At 40.3% G+C, this 17474-nt stretch overlaps 2 protein-coding genes across 2 annotated transcripts in view; one reads left to right on the top strand and one right to left on the bottom strand.

The window, feature by feature from the left end:
• Nucleotides 1-236: 236 nt before the first annotated feature.
• On the bottom strand, nucleotides 237-16506 carry DHFR (dihydrofolate reductase). Its single transcript, XM_048930963.1, has 6 exons — nucleotides 16343-16506; nucleotides 15954-16003; nucleotides 14358-14463; nucleotides 13364-13490; nucleotides 2192-2307; nucleotides 237-1064 (listed from the first exon to the last, which is right to left on the bottom strand). The coding sequence occupies exons 1-6, from the start codon at nucleotides 16426-16428 to the stop codon at nucleotides 977-979; spliced, it is 573 nt and encodes a 190-aa protein (XP_048786920.1). The 5' UTR covers nucleotides 16429-16506; the 3' UTR covers nucleotides 237-976.
• The window catches only part of MSH3 (mutS homolog 3), a 118142-nt gene continuing 117146 nt past the window's right edge, over nucleotides 16479-17474 (top strand). The window contains exon 1 of the mRNA XM_048930962.1: nucleotides 16479-16646. Coding sequence (XP_048786919.1) covers nucleotides 16551-16646 — 96 coding nt within the window. The 5' untranslated portion in view covers nucleotides 16479-16550. The remainder of the gene's footprint in view (nucleotides 16647-17474) is intronic.

Here is a 17474-nt window from a genome sequence, read left to right as displayed (position 1 = left end):
TGAGCTGTGCAGAGCTCTTAACACTGACCTGTATTTTGATATTAACTGGTACATAATAAATCCTTTTGGGAGGTTCTTCTCTCTTGTCAGGGTCACTGTGACTTACATCACAAAATAACAAAAAATACCAGAAAAATACCAAATCCCCTTGGCAACAGTATGTTTTCTTCCCTTTCCCAAAGCACTGGCAAATTAAAATGCAGTACACTTTTGCAATTTAATGCAAGCATATAATATTGATATTTAAATCTTTATTGATTGATGTAAAAAATCAGCACATATGGAAAAAGGAGATCAGCATAGCAAAGTACTTACATTTTTAAATCTGAAAAGGAACACAGAGAAAACTGAGACAACAAACATTATTCTTTGCATCTGTTCACTGCCATAGAACTGCTATCGGAAATTCAGTGGCTGTTCAGTGCTGGTTTGTTTGTTTTTCTTTTAATACTTGAGGCTTGGTTATTGCTTTTCAAAAGCACGCAAAATGAAGGTTTAAACTTCTCATAGAAAACCAGCCAATGTTATGCCCTGTTGAACAGTCATAAATTGCATAAACTTGCAATTGTCCAATGCAACCCTTGCTGACGTTAGAATGGAGACTTAGTGCAACAGTTAAAGGCGACATTACTTGAATTTCCCTCAAAATTGTTTCATAAGATGATGCTTTAAAAATACTTTGGGGAAACAGTCAGTAAAGTTTTGGGTTATAATTTAAAAACCAACAACCTATCCTGCTCTCAGATTGATCAGCAATAAAACAGAGGTAATCACCTCTCCTTGTAGGCTCTCACTGTCAGAGTAGGAGCTGCAAATGCTGCTGACCACGCACATCTAGGATCTTTCATTGTTGAGATATACCATTAAGTAGATTTTCTCACAGTGACGTAATATGTATGCATTATGTATTTTCAGTCAGTACGATTTCCTAATTTAAAATGCCTGGTTGCATGTAGAACTAAAGAAAACCTTGTTTTTATTGTGCCAAGACAGATTTTTGATACACTTCAAATTTGTACTGGATGCCATTCTCTTCCTGAACATCTGCAGGGACACCTGGGTATCTAGAGAGGGAGAAAGTGAAAAAAACAAAGGACAAAAAGTAGAAAGTAATTGTGTAAATCATCAGCAATTTATCTAATCAATCAAAAGCCACAGTTACCTGGTAAAGACATGAAAATACCTTCCTTATCACAGGAATACTAACTATAAGCTATTTTTGAGAATCACGTTAACTACTATCAGCAACATGTTTTTACATCTTTTTAAGCTGAAAAAGTAGACTGTGATGTAAAACAGATGAAAAAGACAACAAACATTTTGACTGAATCCTCCCACATTACTTAAAATGTCTGTAAATGCAGAAGTGACACAGACTTTTTTTTGTTTTGCTTTTGATTACATAGTTTAGAGGAAACGGTATAGTAAATGCTTCTTACAAGTATATTTAGGTGATTGCTACCTACTGCAAAGTGCTTCCCTTTGTTCCGGAGTTACTAAAACAATTTTTTATTAATAGATACTCTTAAAATCTCTTCAGTTCCCTGTGACAAAGTAAGACTTTGTATGAGTAATATTGACACTGAGGGAGGAAGGAATTCAAAAGCATCTGTTAGGCTTCCATTTCAGTGGGGGAATTATCGGCTAAATTATCAACCAAATTCTGATTTCTGTTCACCAAAACCAATGCACACCTGGGAAACAACCCAGATAAAGGTTGGGATTTTGGTGTCAGAAATCAGGATATTGCAATTGGATTGTGTTAGGGCACAGAGAACATCAGAATTTGTTTGCAACTAACATTCCCCACTCACTTGGTTTATCTGGTCATATTCTTCTGCACTGCCCCACTTATTCTCTACAGCTTCACAGCTAATCCACTCCTGCACCCTAGGTTGTGGACAGAGAGCTCATCTTGCCACACTTTCTCTTTACTGCTGGTCTGTAGCTGGAAATTGAAATGGGAGCAGAAAGACAAAGTTCTTTCCTGCTGATTCTTGAGGCATCCATTTGTATTTTCACTACCTCCCAAATTCCTTTGTTAGACAGAGCATAAAGCACATCTGCAATGTGACAAAGATGGCGGAAACTTGCATCTCTAACTCAAACACAATGTGTCCTTAGCAAAGTTCTTACACATTTGAATGATTAATTCTCCATTCACAGGACCACTGTACATTCTGATACTTACTCTGTGAGAAGTTTGAAGTCTTTGTAGTCAATTTCTGGAAAAAATGTGTCGCTTTCAAATTCATGCAAAATTCTTGTCACAAACAGTCGATGATTAATGGGCTTCTCCATTGCTGCCTTTAAAAATAAAATAAACAATTAATGTTGAATTATCCTGTGTAAAACACCTGGATTATTTATGAAGTATTATTCACGTTTAATTAAATTTTTAATAATCCTGTGTTAAAACACTGCTTGAAACCTGTAAAACAGTGTCAAGTTTCATGGCTTCCTGAATGAAAAAGTTTAAAAAGACATTGTCCGGGTGAGATCCTTACTAACAAACACACACAGACTCATGAGTTAAAAATGCTCTATTGGTGCCTGACTACAATACGTGTGTTGAATTGCTTTACTGATGCTTCTCCCTTTCGCCTAGATTGGCAATGAGCAATACGTTGTTAAAGATGATTCACCATGCATCATGCTATTAGGTATTACTTTGACAAGTACAGGAACCAAGTAATTTCAAACTTAATCCAATAAAATTAATTGCTAGCTTTGTTGAGAAGCTGGTTTCTGGAAAAGCAGCTCTATTTTCAGAGAATACCTTAAAATGAAAGAGCACAACAATATCCATCTGCCCTGAACAAGTGTTCATCTAGATTCTTTACAAATATCATACTTTCTTTTTTTTTTTTTTTTTAATTAAGGGCCAGCTGTAGGAATTGAATCATACATCTGCAGAATAATGGAATAATAATTTGCTTCACAAATAAATACAAAATACTGCGTTCTGTTTACTGAGACACATTTATTTTGTAATAGAGGGATAAATTAATTTTTTAGTCAGGTTAATTGAACTGTTTTAGCGTTTCAGCTAAGGCCTCTGCACTAGCAAGGAAAAATGAATGGAGTGACTGACTGCAGCTGCTGCAAAGAAAGCTGAACTTAGCAAGAAGGGGATGGAATGGCGGCTTATGCACTAGAGAAAACATTACGCCAGTTGAAGAGCTCAGTATGCTGCTGGACTGCTTGTCCCTAGTCTACAGAAAAAGTGTAAATGCCTTCCACTGTCAGCCAGAAGTCTGGAGTCTGTATGTATATATGGTTCAGCTTTATGTAGGCTAAAGAACTAAATATCAAATAAAAAGAACTTGGAGAAGAGCAATGGTCTTCAGATAATTACAACCTATACACTCCTTTCCAGTGGATAGGAGTGGCATGATGTCCATCATCATGATGTTATTACAGCATATCACAGAGAAGAAGAGAAACATATTTGAAATACAGTTTGACTGTGTATTCTGATTGCTACACTCTATTAAGTGTAATTTTCACTTGCATTCCAATTTAAGAACATCGCTGCATCACTTCACAGGATGACATACCAGCCTAGCCTTAGCCTGTCCCTGTAACCTGTCCAGTTGCCCCAGGGCTTCACCTGGCCCAGTTACCTTCACGGGCCTTCACTGTTTTCTGAAGACCTGCCTCATCACTGTGAGCCCTTTTGCTGGTGAAGCTGTGCAATGCTGTCCAGGATATTGTTTCTGGGCCCCAATGTCCTGTCCTTCTGGGTGGAGCTGGTTCTTCCTGCTCCCTGACAGCACCTTCAGAAAACTTACATAAGTAGATTTCGTATTACACACGAAACCTTCCATGTTTGGAGTCTCTAACTGAAACTGCTCAGAGAGAACTCTATTCTGACACCTGCTCTGCAAACTACTCCTGTGTACTCATGGACACTGGCAGGCAGTGGAAGTACTTTATGACAACATTGGAATTTCTAAGAAGATTGTGGTACTTCTTTGCTAATGTTCACTAACTATTCACTCCTGTCTTGTCCAGCTTACTCTATCTACTTTTTTTTTTTGTACAGAATTAGAGGATGCATAGTGCTGATTTGATAGAATTCTGACATACTTGCTCTGAGTTTAATGATGTGATTCTATATTATAGATATTATGCATATATATTCTAAGGAATGCATCAGGGTGAATACTACTTCATTTTAATATATTGCTGTAAGTAATCTTGACTATTTAGACAGATGTGGAGGAACTAACATATAATTCTACTGATCAGGCAACACTGTGGTAAACTTACATAATACTCACAAATAATTTTTTTTACTAGCTCTTTGGTTTTTCCTTATTTTGCAAATTTCAGGATGTATGTAATGTAATGTATGTAATAGAAAAGCTAGATTTTAGGAGAACTTCTCAGAAGTAACTGTATTAGGGCAAGGGTAGATTTTTAAAGCTAAAGCATGATGCTTCTGAGCTTGTGGTTCCCTGTATTTGAAAAATCTGTGTCCTCACCACATACCCATTTATGTTTCCGTACTCTACTGCTACACTGGGTCTCGGCGACATTCTTGGTATGATTTTCATTTATTGTGCTTTCCTCCCATAATCCACTCAGTTCTCTTGTAATCATATTTGTACCTGCAGCTGGAACTGCACAGGCGCTTGCTCTCTGCGTAAGGTTATCTGCTTATGTAACAGCTATTGAACCTTTTAAGACTCTACAGCTTGATGAAATAGGGAAAAACAAAGCTGATTGTGGTTCATCTTGGAGCACAGCCTATTAAAACCATAGCATCTCATCTGTTCTTTCAGAAGCACTGCAAGATTGCTCTAACAGAGATGACGTTCCAAAAGAAAGAGGACAGGATTGCTGAGATGTTAAGAGCAGTCCTCTTGTCCCAGGAAATTCACCCCCATAGAACCACCCCATTATTACTCACATATGCCTTCATATACCTATTAAAAGATTTTAGCATAGCCTTGTCTTTTTGGACTTTTCCAGGTAACCATCAATACACTTGTCTCTGAATCATACCTCAAGAAGCAGATGACCTAGGAATTATATTCCCCATAATTTCCAGCTCTATTGGACAGCCTGCCGTACAAGATTAGTCTATGCCTGTACTCAAAGGACTACTGCCTTGAATTAGTTGTCTTTGTAGAACATGGGTTAAAATAACCCTAAAGCTCTGCAACAAATAGCTGCATATTAGAAGCAGTTTCAAAAGTACCACATAGAAAATTAATCTTTTATAGGTTTAATCACCAAACCACTGCAAATCAGACAGCATAGCAACCAATTTCTGTAGAAGGAACCAATTATATCTGGTCATTCAAAGATTTGCAGGTTTTAGAAGGACACACGCCCACTGTCTTCCAATCTTCCACTGATTACATACAATAAGTAAAATAGACAAAGTAGCTATCTGAAGCACTTATTTTTGAAGTGTCTTTCTGTCAATGAGGTAATTTCCCTTCCTTTCTGATATGCTAGGACTAAATCTGGTGAGGATGGAACACTGTGGTACCTCCTATCACCAATTTCCTACAAGGAACAAGACCAGTGTTATAAAAATCCTGTATGACCTTTATGAAAACCCTACCCATTCTGACCCTATGGAAACAGATAAACTTTACAAACTGGACTTTTCCAGTGCCAAGAGGAAAGTACGGTCCATGTTTAGAAACAGCATCTTTTAAAACCTTCCCTCTGAAACCTCAGCAAATACCTTGTAAAAGAAACTTAAAAAACAGCTTTTCAGAGCTACGAGATTACTTCTTCCCATAGAAATGCCAAATCAAAGTTTGCTCACAACAACGAACAAAAGAACAGTAGGAATATTACACCTTTCTTTCCAGTGTTAAGAATTCTCTTTCACAGTTCGAGTTTACATAGTTTGACAAGCATAATGGAAAAGCTGGATGTGTCCCTCTCATGTCTGAGAAAGCATAAAGTTGCTAAACCACAGAAACCCACCGTACATTGCTAACATTGTAATTTCATTTCATATGATTTTGTTACTATGTAAAAGAACGAAGCACTGACAAGAGGCATAGCTACATTACATAAGGATATATTTTTACAAAACACAAATTTCTACAGAAGGATAGTATCATCAGCTGTAATGCTGTAAGCTTGTCACATTTATACAAAAGATGCTAGAAGATTGCAGTCAGATGGCTCCAATCCTGCCTCAAACAGAGTAATAAGAATAGAGTAAAACTGTCTTTGCATTGCCACCTTGTTCAAATACATACAGGAAGATTCTTCTGTGAAGAAGCATTCACTAGCATTGCAATAACCAAGAGTTACATTTGTTTACATACTGGGAAGACAGTAATTTTTGGAAACAAAACTGCTCGGGACTATCTACACCTGCATAATTAAGTGAGATTATCATGAATTCGGTGGGACAGGGAAAGGAAGTACAGCCAGTACCACCATTCTGCTTCCTTCAAATTTACCTACATTGTCACAGCCAGGAGTGGTTCTCTCCACAGGCCAGGAGAACTATGCCAATCGCTCTTTCTGAAACCTTCCATTACAAAGGATACAGAATTTACTTTCCAGGCAAAGATATTTTTGAGATCCTGTCATTTACCTGTAGCTTAGTAATAACACTCTTCACTTTAAACGGTGTTACCAGCTTTCAAAAATGTTAACAGGATTAAGCCAGGCTAGTTAGTTTGAAAGAGAACAAAGAAGCCAATGGAGTCAGTACTCTGCTTCTCATACAGGTTCTTACAGGTGAGAGAAATCTTTCAGGCCTGCAGGGTGATGTCCTCCATGTCAATAGCTTCAGAAAACTCAGAGAAGTTTGCTCTTTGCAGCAAGTTCTCTGACAGCAGTGGAACTACACAGGAACAATGGCACTGGAACCTGCAGAGTACAGCACATTAGCAGAGAAAAACACAGTATCTAGACAGCTCCCTTGTAAGTGGATCTCAGTCCCTGGTCACATCTCTGGTTGAACACAGCACTTCAAAACCAAATGAAAATGCATATATGTCAGTTTCTATTTCAGCAGCTATGCAGTTTTAAAATATTTTGTTTTACATGTGGTTAAGGCAATAAAATTAGTGTGTTTATGGTTTGTAGGAAATTCAGACATGTTAAAATGTAATCTTTAAAATTTGTATTTTCCCAGAATCACCTCAAGAGATCATAGAGTCCAACTCCTTGTTAAAGCAGGTTCCCTACAACAGGTTGCACATGTAAGCCTGCAGACTGGTCCTGAATGTCTCCATAGGAGGAGACTCTATAAAATGTAGGACAATGGTGTTAGTTAATAAAGTTTTGGCAGGCTCAAAAAAAATCACAATAAAACTAGCAATTCAAGTTATTCATGTTTTTCTCTTTTGAAGAAGTGATCCTTATGCTACAATGAAGATCTGAAGCTTAACAAATATGGCATTCACAACTCGCTCAGGACATTCAAAACCCAGCAAAGCTTATATACTTAGTTAAGAAACTCTGTCTAAAGTGGTAATTGAACATCTGCAAGAGACTTGCTGTACTACATACAAGTAGCAACTTAATCCTTCAGTAGTTCTGAAGAATGAAAGGGGGTAGATTACCCAAAACAAATACTAATATATACTGATTACCCAAACCCAATACTTATATATGAGGAAGACAATGTAAGGATGGATATTAGACAAAACTTTCCCTTGGAGATTACTGAAAATTTAATTTTCCAGCTTAAGCTTCTTTGTTAAATATAATTTGTCAGCATCATTTACTGGCCAGCAATTAACTCAAAATTAGCAATTAACTCAAAAGTGAAAATAACAAAACTTCATATGAAAGAACAACTTTTTCTTCTGCTACAAAATTACAAGTTCTCCAGATGTAATACATGAATACTATTCTGCACTTCAGCAATGTGACCTTGAGTATCGCTTGCTTCTGAAGCAGAGGAAGCAAGAAGCTGAGTAGGAATGTATAAATTACAAAACACAATTTTAAATTATCAAGATGCAGTAGAAAAACCTACTTTTTGTCAAGGGGAAAGCTTGTCTGACACAAAGCGCATTCTGGTTTTACTAAAGAAGCCTTGGTTTTGAGGACCTGAGTCATACTTTTTTTCCTCTTTTTTTTTTTTCCTAAGTTCTGTTGCTATGTTTTTCTTCTACTGGTAGGTTCCTTCTTTAGGATTTATGTTTGGTTATTTACAAACCAAGATTTACACTCAGCAATTAAAAATTATCACATTATATTATATTATTACCACATTACCTTGCAGATTACCTTACAGAAGTAAGTCTATGCATGTTTTCCTTAAAAGTATCTTTTTAATATCTGGATATGTGCTGGACTTATAGTTCCTATTTGTCATGGTTTTGGCTGGGATAGAATAAATTTTCTTTGTAGAGGCCCAGAAGATGCTGTCTTTTGGATTTTTGATCAAAATAGTGGTAATAACACACCAGTGTTGTGGCTGTTGCTGAATAGTGCAAGGCAAGTCCTTTTCATCTTCTCCCTCTGCCCTACCAGTGAGAAGCTGAGAGCGCAGGAGCTGTGAGAGGACAGAACCAGGACCCCCAGCTGACGAAAGGGATTTCTATAGCACTATGTTCAGCAACAAAAGCTGGAGTAAAGAAGAAAAGGGGTGGATATTTAGAGCAACCATGTTTGTCTTCCCAAGAAAACATTACACGTAATGAGCTCTATTTGCTTGGCAGCAGCTGAACATCTGCCTGCCAATGGGAAGCAGCAAGTAAGTTCCTTCCTTTGCTTTGCTTGCACAGGCAACTTTTGCTTTACCTAGTCTCTATCTCAACCCAACAGCTCTTGCACTTTTACATTTCTAATTCTTCCCTATCATAGCTGGGGAGAGTGAGTGAGTTGCTAAGGAGGGCTGTGCTGCCTGCCAGGATTTAAACCGCAGAGTTAAATCTGAATGTTGTTCTAAATAAATTTTAAGCACTCAGTTTAAATTCAATTTAAAATGACTGCTGTAACCACTATTGAGCAGATTTATTAGTCTCTCCAGGCTGCACTGCTATTCAAGTCAGAAAGCAAGATCTGAACCTCTCCATTAACAGACAATTAGGAGACATTAATTCCACACAGAGTGCATTCATATCAGTGTCTCAGCTCAGAAAAGAAATGTGATTTTGAAATGAATCCTCTAGTTGTCCTCACTTACCATGCTTTGATTGCACTGGAGTGTGCATGAACTGAAATTCTTGAAGAAGAAACCAAGACACAAAGTCTGCTTATGTGATATGCTCCAACTGCTAATAGAGACTCAGGGGACAATGAGTTACTACTGCAAGTTGGCAACACACAAGCACTCAGGAGCCAGCAGAAGACTCTCAAAACATCAAGTGCTCATGCAAAACCATAGAGTGCCTCTCAAGCCACACGATGTCTTTGTAATTGCTATGACCCACTGGCCCTTGCTGGGTTGTCAGACTCTTCCTTCCTCAACCGCACCATCAGTGGCAACATCAGCTCCTTCTGGAAGATCCAAGATGGTATCACACTGAGATCTAAGGAAATTACATTTGTAAACCTTTGCTGTGATAGGTCTGAAAGCTTTGCTTGAGGCACTATTACACCTTGTGTCTGTACGAGGAGATTAAAAATCCAATGAAGCCAGCAGTGCCGAGTCAAATTTAAGAAGATGGCCTGTGCTGAGCAAGATCTCAGACACTGAGAAGTCACATCAAAAGCCTACAGAATTACAGAACTGTATGGGTTTGAAAGGACTTCTGAAGACCACCTCCTCCAACTCCCCTTACTAAAGTAGGTTCCATACACCAGGTTGCACAGGAAAGTATCCAGGCACGTTTTGAACATCTCAAGAGAATGAAACTCCACAGCCCCTCTAGGCACTGTTCCAGTGTTTTATCACTCTCAAAGTAAAGAAGCTTTTTCTCGTGTTTGTACGGAACTTTCCGTGTCCAGATTTTACCCATTACCCCTTGTTCCATCAGTGGGCACTGCTGAAAAGTGCATAGCTTTTCACTACCCCTAAAGGCACTCTGAAGTAGGAGACTGTATATCATTTTGAACAATTCAGGGGACTGTGGGAGCTGCTTTCAATCCTTTCTGCTTTTGCTTCCTAAAAGCAACACTACTCATATGTCCCAACTGCCTTTAAAATGCCTACTATATCTAGCTGTTCTGCTTTCTGTTACAGAGGTCAGTAAGTCTCAGAAGTGACAGTTTTCTTTTGTATACAGCTGAATGGTCGTGGGTTGTCATCTACCTAAGCCAAAGACTCGTGTGCCAAAGACAGCTGATCAACTAGGGTAGAAAACCTGAAGACTCCAAGAACAGCACTGTAATTAGCTACCTCAGCCCCCAAGACATCCACAAAAAGTTTGTGACAAGCTGGGAAAGGAACCGTGCAGAAAGTGCAGCAGAAGTATGTGTAAGCCTGCCACTCTTTCTTGTAGTGATTCTACAAGAAGACTACTATATGTTGAGGAAATATGTATGTGGAAGACCATTATATGTTGAGGAATGTGAACTGCATACTAATTAATCTACATAGGCTCAGGACTGTGCTGCATTCCACTAAGCTGAACACACAGGTTGGTCTATAGGCCTGCGCTGCATGTGTTCCTTTGTCAAAGTACAAACTCAGTCTGATGATAGAGTCTGCAAACAGCACTTCCACTGTGCCCCTGCCTTTATCTAAAAGTGCAATAAGACATTCCCCCATGAACATTCTTTCTGTTTTAACAGCAAAAATAATGAGTAGACTTGTTGTAAAAAGAAAGTCCTCCAATAGTCCTCCTCCTTGAATGATCGAATGTGGTAACCCCTTGTACAGATGGGGTCTGCAAAACATGTTGCATGTGGCTTAGAGGCTTGTTCAATTCCGCACAATTTGGGGTTCCCAGTATCAAGAAGGACTTGTAATTTCCTATGCTATCCTGCCCTTCCTTGAAGTGTCAGCTCTAATAAACAGCATTTAGAATGACATTTTACAGAGTACAAGAATCGTTCTTACTGGGATTATAATGCAGTAGCTCTTCTTGGTGAAAAACACCTCTCTACTGCATTGTTGTGCAGCAGTACTCAGATACAAATAGGTTTTATTTGGCAGGCATTACAGTGTTACTTCTGAATAAGAAGGAAGAGAAACAAGGTACAGATCGGGAATATAGAAAGACTTGCTGGTTGGAATAGGGAATATCATCTGCATAAGAGATGTGAATAGAAAAGTACAGTCCTTTTTGGAGTGGTGTGCTCTCTCCATCATGGCTTGTCCTCATAACATGCTGCCTGATTAGAAAGATCTGAACTTTGGGTTAAACCTCCCAAATTGCTAGAAGCAGAAACATCATGTCATGTTCTCAGTGGTACCTACTTAAAATCACTCCTACTGCACTTACTCACTGAAGAATGTACGGTCACTTTCTTATACTTAATGAACACAATCAGTTCCAAGCTTTTGTGGCATTCAAAGAACTAAGATGAAAATAGTGCTTTAAAAGAAAGTATCTACATTTACTGAATAAAATGATTCACTTCAATTACCCATTGGTATTTTTACTTCCCACACATATCTACATAACATAAAGGAAATACTCCTGCAACCTTTTTTACATCTTCAGTATAGGCACTAATATGCAGTTTTGGTAGAGGTGTATGGGTTCAATTAAATACTTTTAATTCAGATCACATTAAGATCATGGGTGCAGAAATATTTACAAAACTGTCAGATTTATCCCTAATGAACTTCAAATTACTTTGAAATAGCCTGAGTGAACACATGAAAAATGAGAACACCTGAGATTTCAAACTGTATTCCTTATGCTGATCAGCACAGTAATAGGCTGCAAAAGTAGTTCTGACCAAAAATGCTAATTTATAATTTAAATCTTAGTAATAGTTTCAAAAATTGTACTGTTTTCTGTAACAGCCAGATAATAAACAAACAACAACAACAAGTTAAAAAACTACAACAAAATTTCCTTTATGAACAAAAAAAAAATTATTCTTTGCAGCACTAGATGAATACATGGATAATGCACAGGTAAAAATGCTTCTGCTCATACTTTGCATCCTGTAAAATTACAGACAGAAGCCTAAATTACAGAAATGACTAAAGTGCAGGAGAATGTTTTCCTTTTTTATCAGTAGAAGTATGCTTTACAATTCCAGAGTTTTTTTTTTTTTTTTTTTTTTTAACCAGAAGAAAGAACGCTTCTCCTGACTGATGTGCAAGGAACTAAGGTTGATGGACATCATCTTTTGTGTGGTACTGTTTGATGGTAAATGCAAATTATATGAGAAAATAATGAAATCAACTAAGGATTAAATAGCAGAGCCTGGACTGTGTAGCTGAAAAGTTGACTTCAGATACTCTACTGTATGGAGGCATGGAGAGCTGGCTAAATTTTGTATAAGATGAAGATGAGAGGAAAGGTCTGGGAGAAAAGATGGCTTAGGAAACACACCACAAGAAGATGACTGGTTTTGCTGCAGACCTTATTACACAGCTAATACCTTACTTAAGAAGAGAAGGACTTGGCATTTGCAGGAGAACTGCTGGTATACACAGCTTTCTGCAACGACAGTCTGTAAAAGATTATTCTTCTACATAGTTGTCTCAGAGCTTGCTGGGGACACAGATGAACAAGTCCATGCAAGTCCTGGGAAAGGGTTGAGAAATCCTTTGTCTGGAGAACACTGATGAACAAGTCCTGGGCAAGAGTTGTGAAATCCTTTGAGAGACACAGATGGACAAGGTCAGGGGCAACGAGAGATAAGCCACAGATGGCCAGGAAGCAGTCTTTTGTGTGGGCTTATCTTGAGGAAGATGGCCGTCTCAGGAGATGCTGCACATGACTCTTACCCTGGGCCAAGTGGCACAGGAATGCCACGCTGGCAGAGGAAGGATAAAAGTGGACCTACAACCATGAGGTGTTCTGGCAACAGATTCCTCATGAAGAAGAGGTTCTGACATGAGAAGCTTCACAACCTGCCTCTCTCCCTCCTGGACTTGCTCTGCACTCTACCTGCATGCTGAAGAACAAAAGTGTCTGCCATCAGATCCCTCACTACGGAATACGTGCACACTGACAGACTCTCCTGGGTCTGTTACCTGAGTCCTGCTGTTCCCTCCCAGACTGGCTCTGTGACTTCTTCTGCTTGCTGCTCAAGGCCATACGCTGCTGCTGCTCTCCCCCTGCCTCAGACCTTCAAACATCATGCAACAGGACCGCTGCTGGATCCTGGTGATGACTATCCCTGCTTTATGTGATTCTTGCTTCTTTCCTATCTTTTCTATTGCCCTCCTTCCCTTCCCATCTCCAAACGGGGAAAAGGCTTACCCCTGCACTTCCTGAAGTGGCAATAACTTAAGCCATCTTTCTGCTAAAGCAGAAAATTTAATAACCTAAGAGTAATTTAAATGTACCTTATAAACTGAAGTGCCTCCAACAATCCAAACCATGTCTACTTTACTTTTTAATTCTGGTGAATCCAAAAGAGCTAAGGCATCATCCAGGCTTTTAGAAAGATAATGTGCTCCTTCTGGGGCTTCCCTAGAAAAAAAATGAAAAAGTTTTATTACTAAATTTGAAGGACGAATTGTCATCATAATAAATGCAATTGAGATATACAGTGTATTCTGCTGAATTTACAAGTGAAAATGTTTCACGTTAGTTCATTACACTGAAATGTATTACTACTAAGCTATGTTAGAATTCTTAACTCACTGTAGAATTGCTTAATAAATCACAGTTTAATCCTAACTGTGACTTAAGAGGCATTATAAATTATAGATTTGATTTTGTTAAATCAGGTTTTTAACAAAGCATATCTGAGGAATGTAAATGTTTATATAATTAAATACAGACTTCTACTTGAATTCTAGAATGTTAGTACTTGCAAAACAATCCACAAAGCGTTCATCCCCATAACTCTACTTTCTGTCCAAAACCCGGTAACAAATTCTAAATCAACAAATTTTGAGTATTTTTGTTTACGAGTACTTGGATGACTGTGAGTGATGCACTCAAGAAGGCATTTGTGAAAAAGGACAGACTCTTTTCTCCTTAATGTGAATCACAATAAACTTCAAAAAAAATGATTAAATTCATCAATTTAACAAGGCACCAGAGAAATACTGGAGTTTCAAGGTCTACTGACAAGTGTCAGATGGTTTTTGTGTACAAACAGAACTAGTACTTATTACACAAAGTAATGATAATTATTTTATGAAGTGATTAAGAAATAAATGAGAAAAAAAAAAAAAAAAGGTAAAGATATCATTCAGAACCAATAGCAGAGATGCTTCCTAACAAGAAACAAATGTAAAAAATGTTACGTTAAGGATTACTTCATGAGGCACTGTTACACATATTCTTAGGTTTGGATTTGTCATTTGTTTTACTATTCATCATACATACTTGAGCTCCCTGCTGAGCACTATATTAATTCTGTCTTTCAGAGGACGATTCTTCTCAGGAATGGAGAACCATGTTTTTTTACCCATTATCAGTGCATTCTGTTTACCTGAGTAAGAAAGAAATCATTTATTTAAATGGTATTTCAGCTCTGTACCAGCTTTGTTTCAGCTGTTTAGTGACATCTGCTGGACTTTCACTCCCTCTTCCAAAATCAATTTCAGCAGTTATCTAAGTACAATCTTGGGCCCTGATTCTGCAACAAGTCTTAGGCACAAAAGGAAAGGTTTGTGCCCCCAAAGCCCTGGCAGGCAGTTGACATCAAGGCAGCTTAATGCACACATGTCAACTTGCAATTGGAAGAAAAAAAAACATATCAAAAAAGGCATGTCATTGTCTATTTCACTCACAGGGGCTCTGCTAATTAAGTAACCAAATTCATCTCCATCAAAAAACAGCTGAGGTGAAAGGAGACCTGAAAGCCCACACAGCTCCAATCCCCTGCTATGGGCAGGACTGTCAGATCACCTATTAGATCAGGCTGCCCAGGGCCCCACACAACCTGGCCTTGAGCATCTCCATGGATGGGGTATCCACAGCTTCTCTGAGCAGCTGTGCCAGGGCCTCACCACCCTCTGAGTAAAGTGCAAGATCAACTGATGCCATCAAGAGTTCTCACAGTATGAACGGACATTTTTGTTCAGAATTGATTGCTGTCTGCATGTTCCATCATTCCAATTATTAGATTAGACGTAACTGCTAAATTTGAGTATTTATTTAAAGGAAAAAAAAAAAGGAACAAATGTTCAATCATGTTTTAGAATTCACTCTTGAGTTATTTCTGACCAAATCCATCATTCATAACCGAATTCTCTTTCACATGCACTGAGAACGGGGTTATTTGCACTTCCTCTGTGAGAGGAAGTAGTCAGAACAAGTTGCATTTTGCATTCCCACACCTGCTCACTTTCACAACCTTTTTGGCCCTGCCATAAAAGGCTTTATTTTACCAAGTAAAATAATATCTGTAATATCACTTTGCTGCAAAGGTCTTGTGGATCTGAATGCTATTACTATGTATTACCAGCACAGCTGCATGTTATTGCATATGTATAACACACCATATGTGTAAAGTTGCACATTGGCACCATATTTAGGATTGTCTGGCATGCTGGGATGGCTCAGCTCCCATCCAGACAAACCAAATCACAAGGGTCAGGGGGTACAATGAGCGGCCAAAGTTTACTTACAGCAAACAAGCTAGCACATAAGCTAACAGCCTGAAAGAAAAAAAAAAAAAAGAAAAAAAAAAGCCTGCTGCTGCTCAATTGGTACAAAAAAAAACTTTTGCCTTTTTGCATTTTCTGACATGAAGGAGTAAAACACACCCTGGACCTTCAAAAAGGCAGGGTGGGAAACTTCTGGTGAATTTGAAACATGTGCCATAAGACCAAAAAAAGAGGAATAGTTAATTGCAGTTCTGCTTCTATTACAAAACGTGGGCTGGAGAGGTAGGGGAAGCCAGTGGGAAGTGACATTCCTTATCTGTTCTGTGACTGATACCACAGGAACTTAGTAAGGCAGCCCAGGGCACATTACCTTCCACATGGGAGGTGCTGGTCATTCTCTGGAAGTACTTGTACTCATTCCTGGCAAATAAACAAGCAGAGGGTTACAGCAAGGCTCAGGAATAACTTAGGTTACTGTAGCAGAAAGGGAGAAGAACAGAGAGGGGAAACTGCCGGGTCTCAGCCTGGCTCTGCCTGCAGGGCCGCGGCCCGCCCACGCGTATCGCCGAGGCTCGCGGTGCTCTCGGCCTACCACGCCAGCCTCCTCAGCACTTTCCCGCCTTGCCGTCCCGCCTACAACTCCCAGCATGCACCGCGCGGCTCGCCCCCTTGCCGGACGGGTGCGTGCCGCGCTGCACGCTGGGACACGTAGTCTGCCGCCCACCCCTCCAGGAACGCGTGGCAGCGGGCCCGCCGTACCTCAGCGGGGGCCAGGGCAGGTTCCCGTCCTTTCCGATGCCCATGTTCTGACACACAGCCACGATAGAATTGAGCGAGCGCACCATGGCCGCCTCCTCCGCCCGCCTCCTCTCGCTGTACGCAGCGGCGGCGCGGGGCGGAGCTGGGGCGGGACTCCATCCGGCGGCGGAGGCGGTGCCACTGCCCGGTGTCTCGGCCTGCGCACGCCATGCCGCGAGGGCGGCGGCGGGAGCAGGGCGGTGAGGGTCAGCCGGTGCTGAGCCGCTTCTTCGGCGCGGCGGGGAGCGGCGCCGCCCGGCACACGGTGCGCTGAGGGAGGCGGCGGGGGGTCCCGGAGTGATAGCGAGGTGTGGCCGCCCGGTCGGCCCTTGTGCACGTTTGTCTCTTGGCCCGGGTCCGCCGTGCCGCTCCGGCGGACTCTGCTTGAGGCTTAGTCCCCTGCAGCGATGGGCTCGGAGGGGAAACTTCGCCGCGGGGGGTTGCGGGCTCGGTTTCGTCTGAATTTTCTCAGTAATGCACCTGAACCGCCAAAAGTTGCTCTACACAAAATGCGGGTGCAAGGAGCTGGCAGCACCTGTGTTGTGTTTGGAAAGATAAATGGTAGTGCTGTTTTACATTGTTGCGGCTGCGAGTTACTTCTTTGTGTCTGGTCGCACTCCCTGCATCCTGCCCGACATTCGTGGGGCGGCATAGATGGGAGGTTGCTCCCATCGCAAGGCCTTATCGGTGTGTGCCAGTCAGAAGCACCCAAGGCCACAGTGTCTGAAGTACTGTGTTCTGCACAGGCACCCAGAGTGATCCTGGGTTGGTTATTTTAAATTTGGACTAACACGTGGTGAGGATTTTCTTCCACAACCTGTTTCAAGACCTCACAAAGGTAGAGGTGAATAGTTGGCATCTTGCAAGAGGAGGGCTCCAAGCTGTGGGAATCAGGATTTACAAAGGGGCTGATTTCAGACATAGGCAGCGTGGGGTATGACACTATGAGGAAGATTTGTTCAATTCTGTGCTGCAGAGTTAGCTCCAAACTGCCTGTTGAAAACATTGCAGCTGTGGGTGTTTCTTTTTGAGCACAATTGCCCGCTTGTTCACAGGATGCACTGCTCCTCTTGTAGTCTTGCATTTCATGAAC

This window comes from Lagopus muta, chromosome Z (genome assembly GCF_023343835.1).
Source record: "Lagopus muta isolate bLagMut1 chromosome Z, bLagMut1 primary, whole genome shotgun sequence".
Classification (NCBI taxonomy): domain Eukaryota; kingdom Metazoa; phylum Chordata; class Aves; order Galliformes; family Phasianidae; genus Lagopus; species Lagopus muta.
This window is presented reverse-complemented; position numbering and strand designations above follow the sequence as displayed.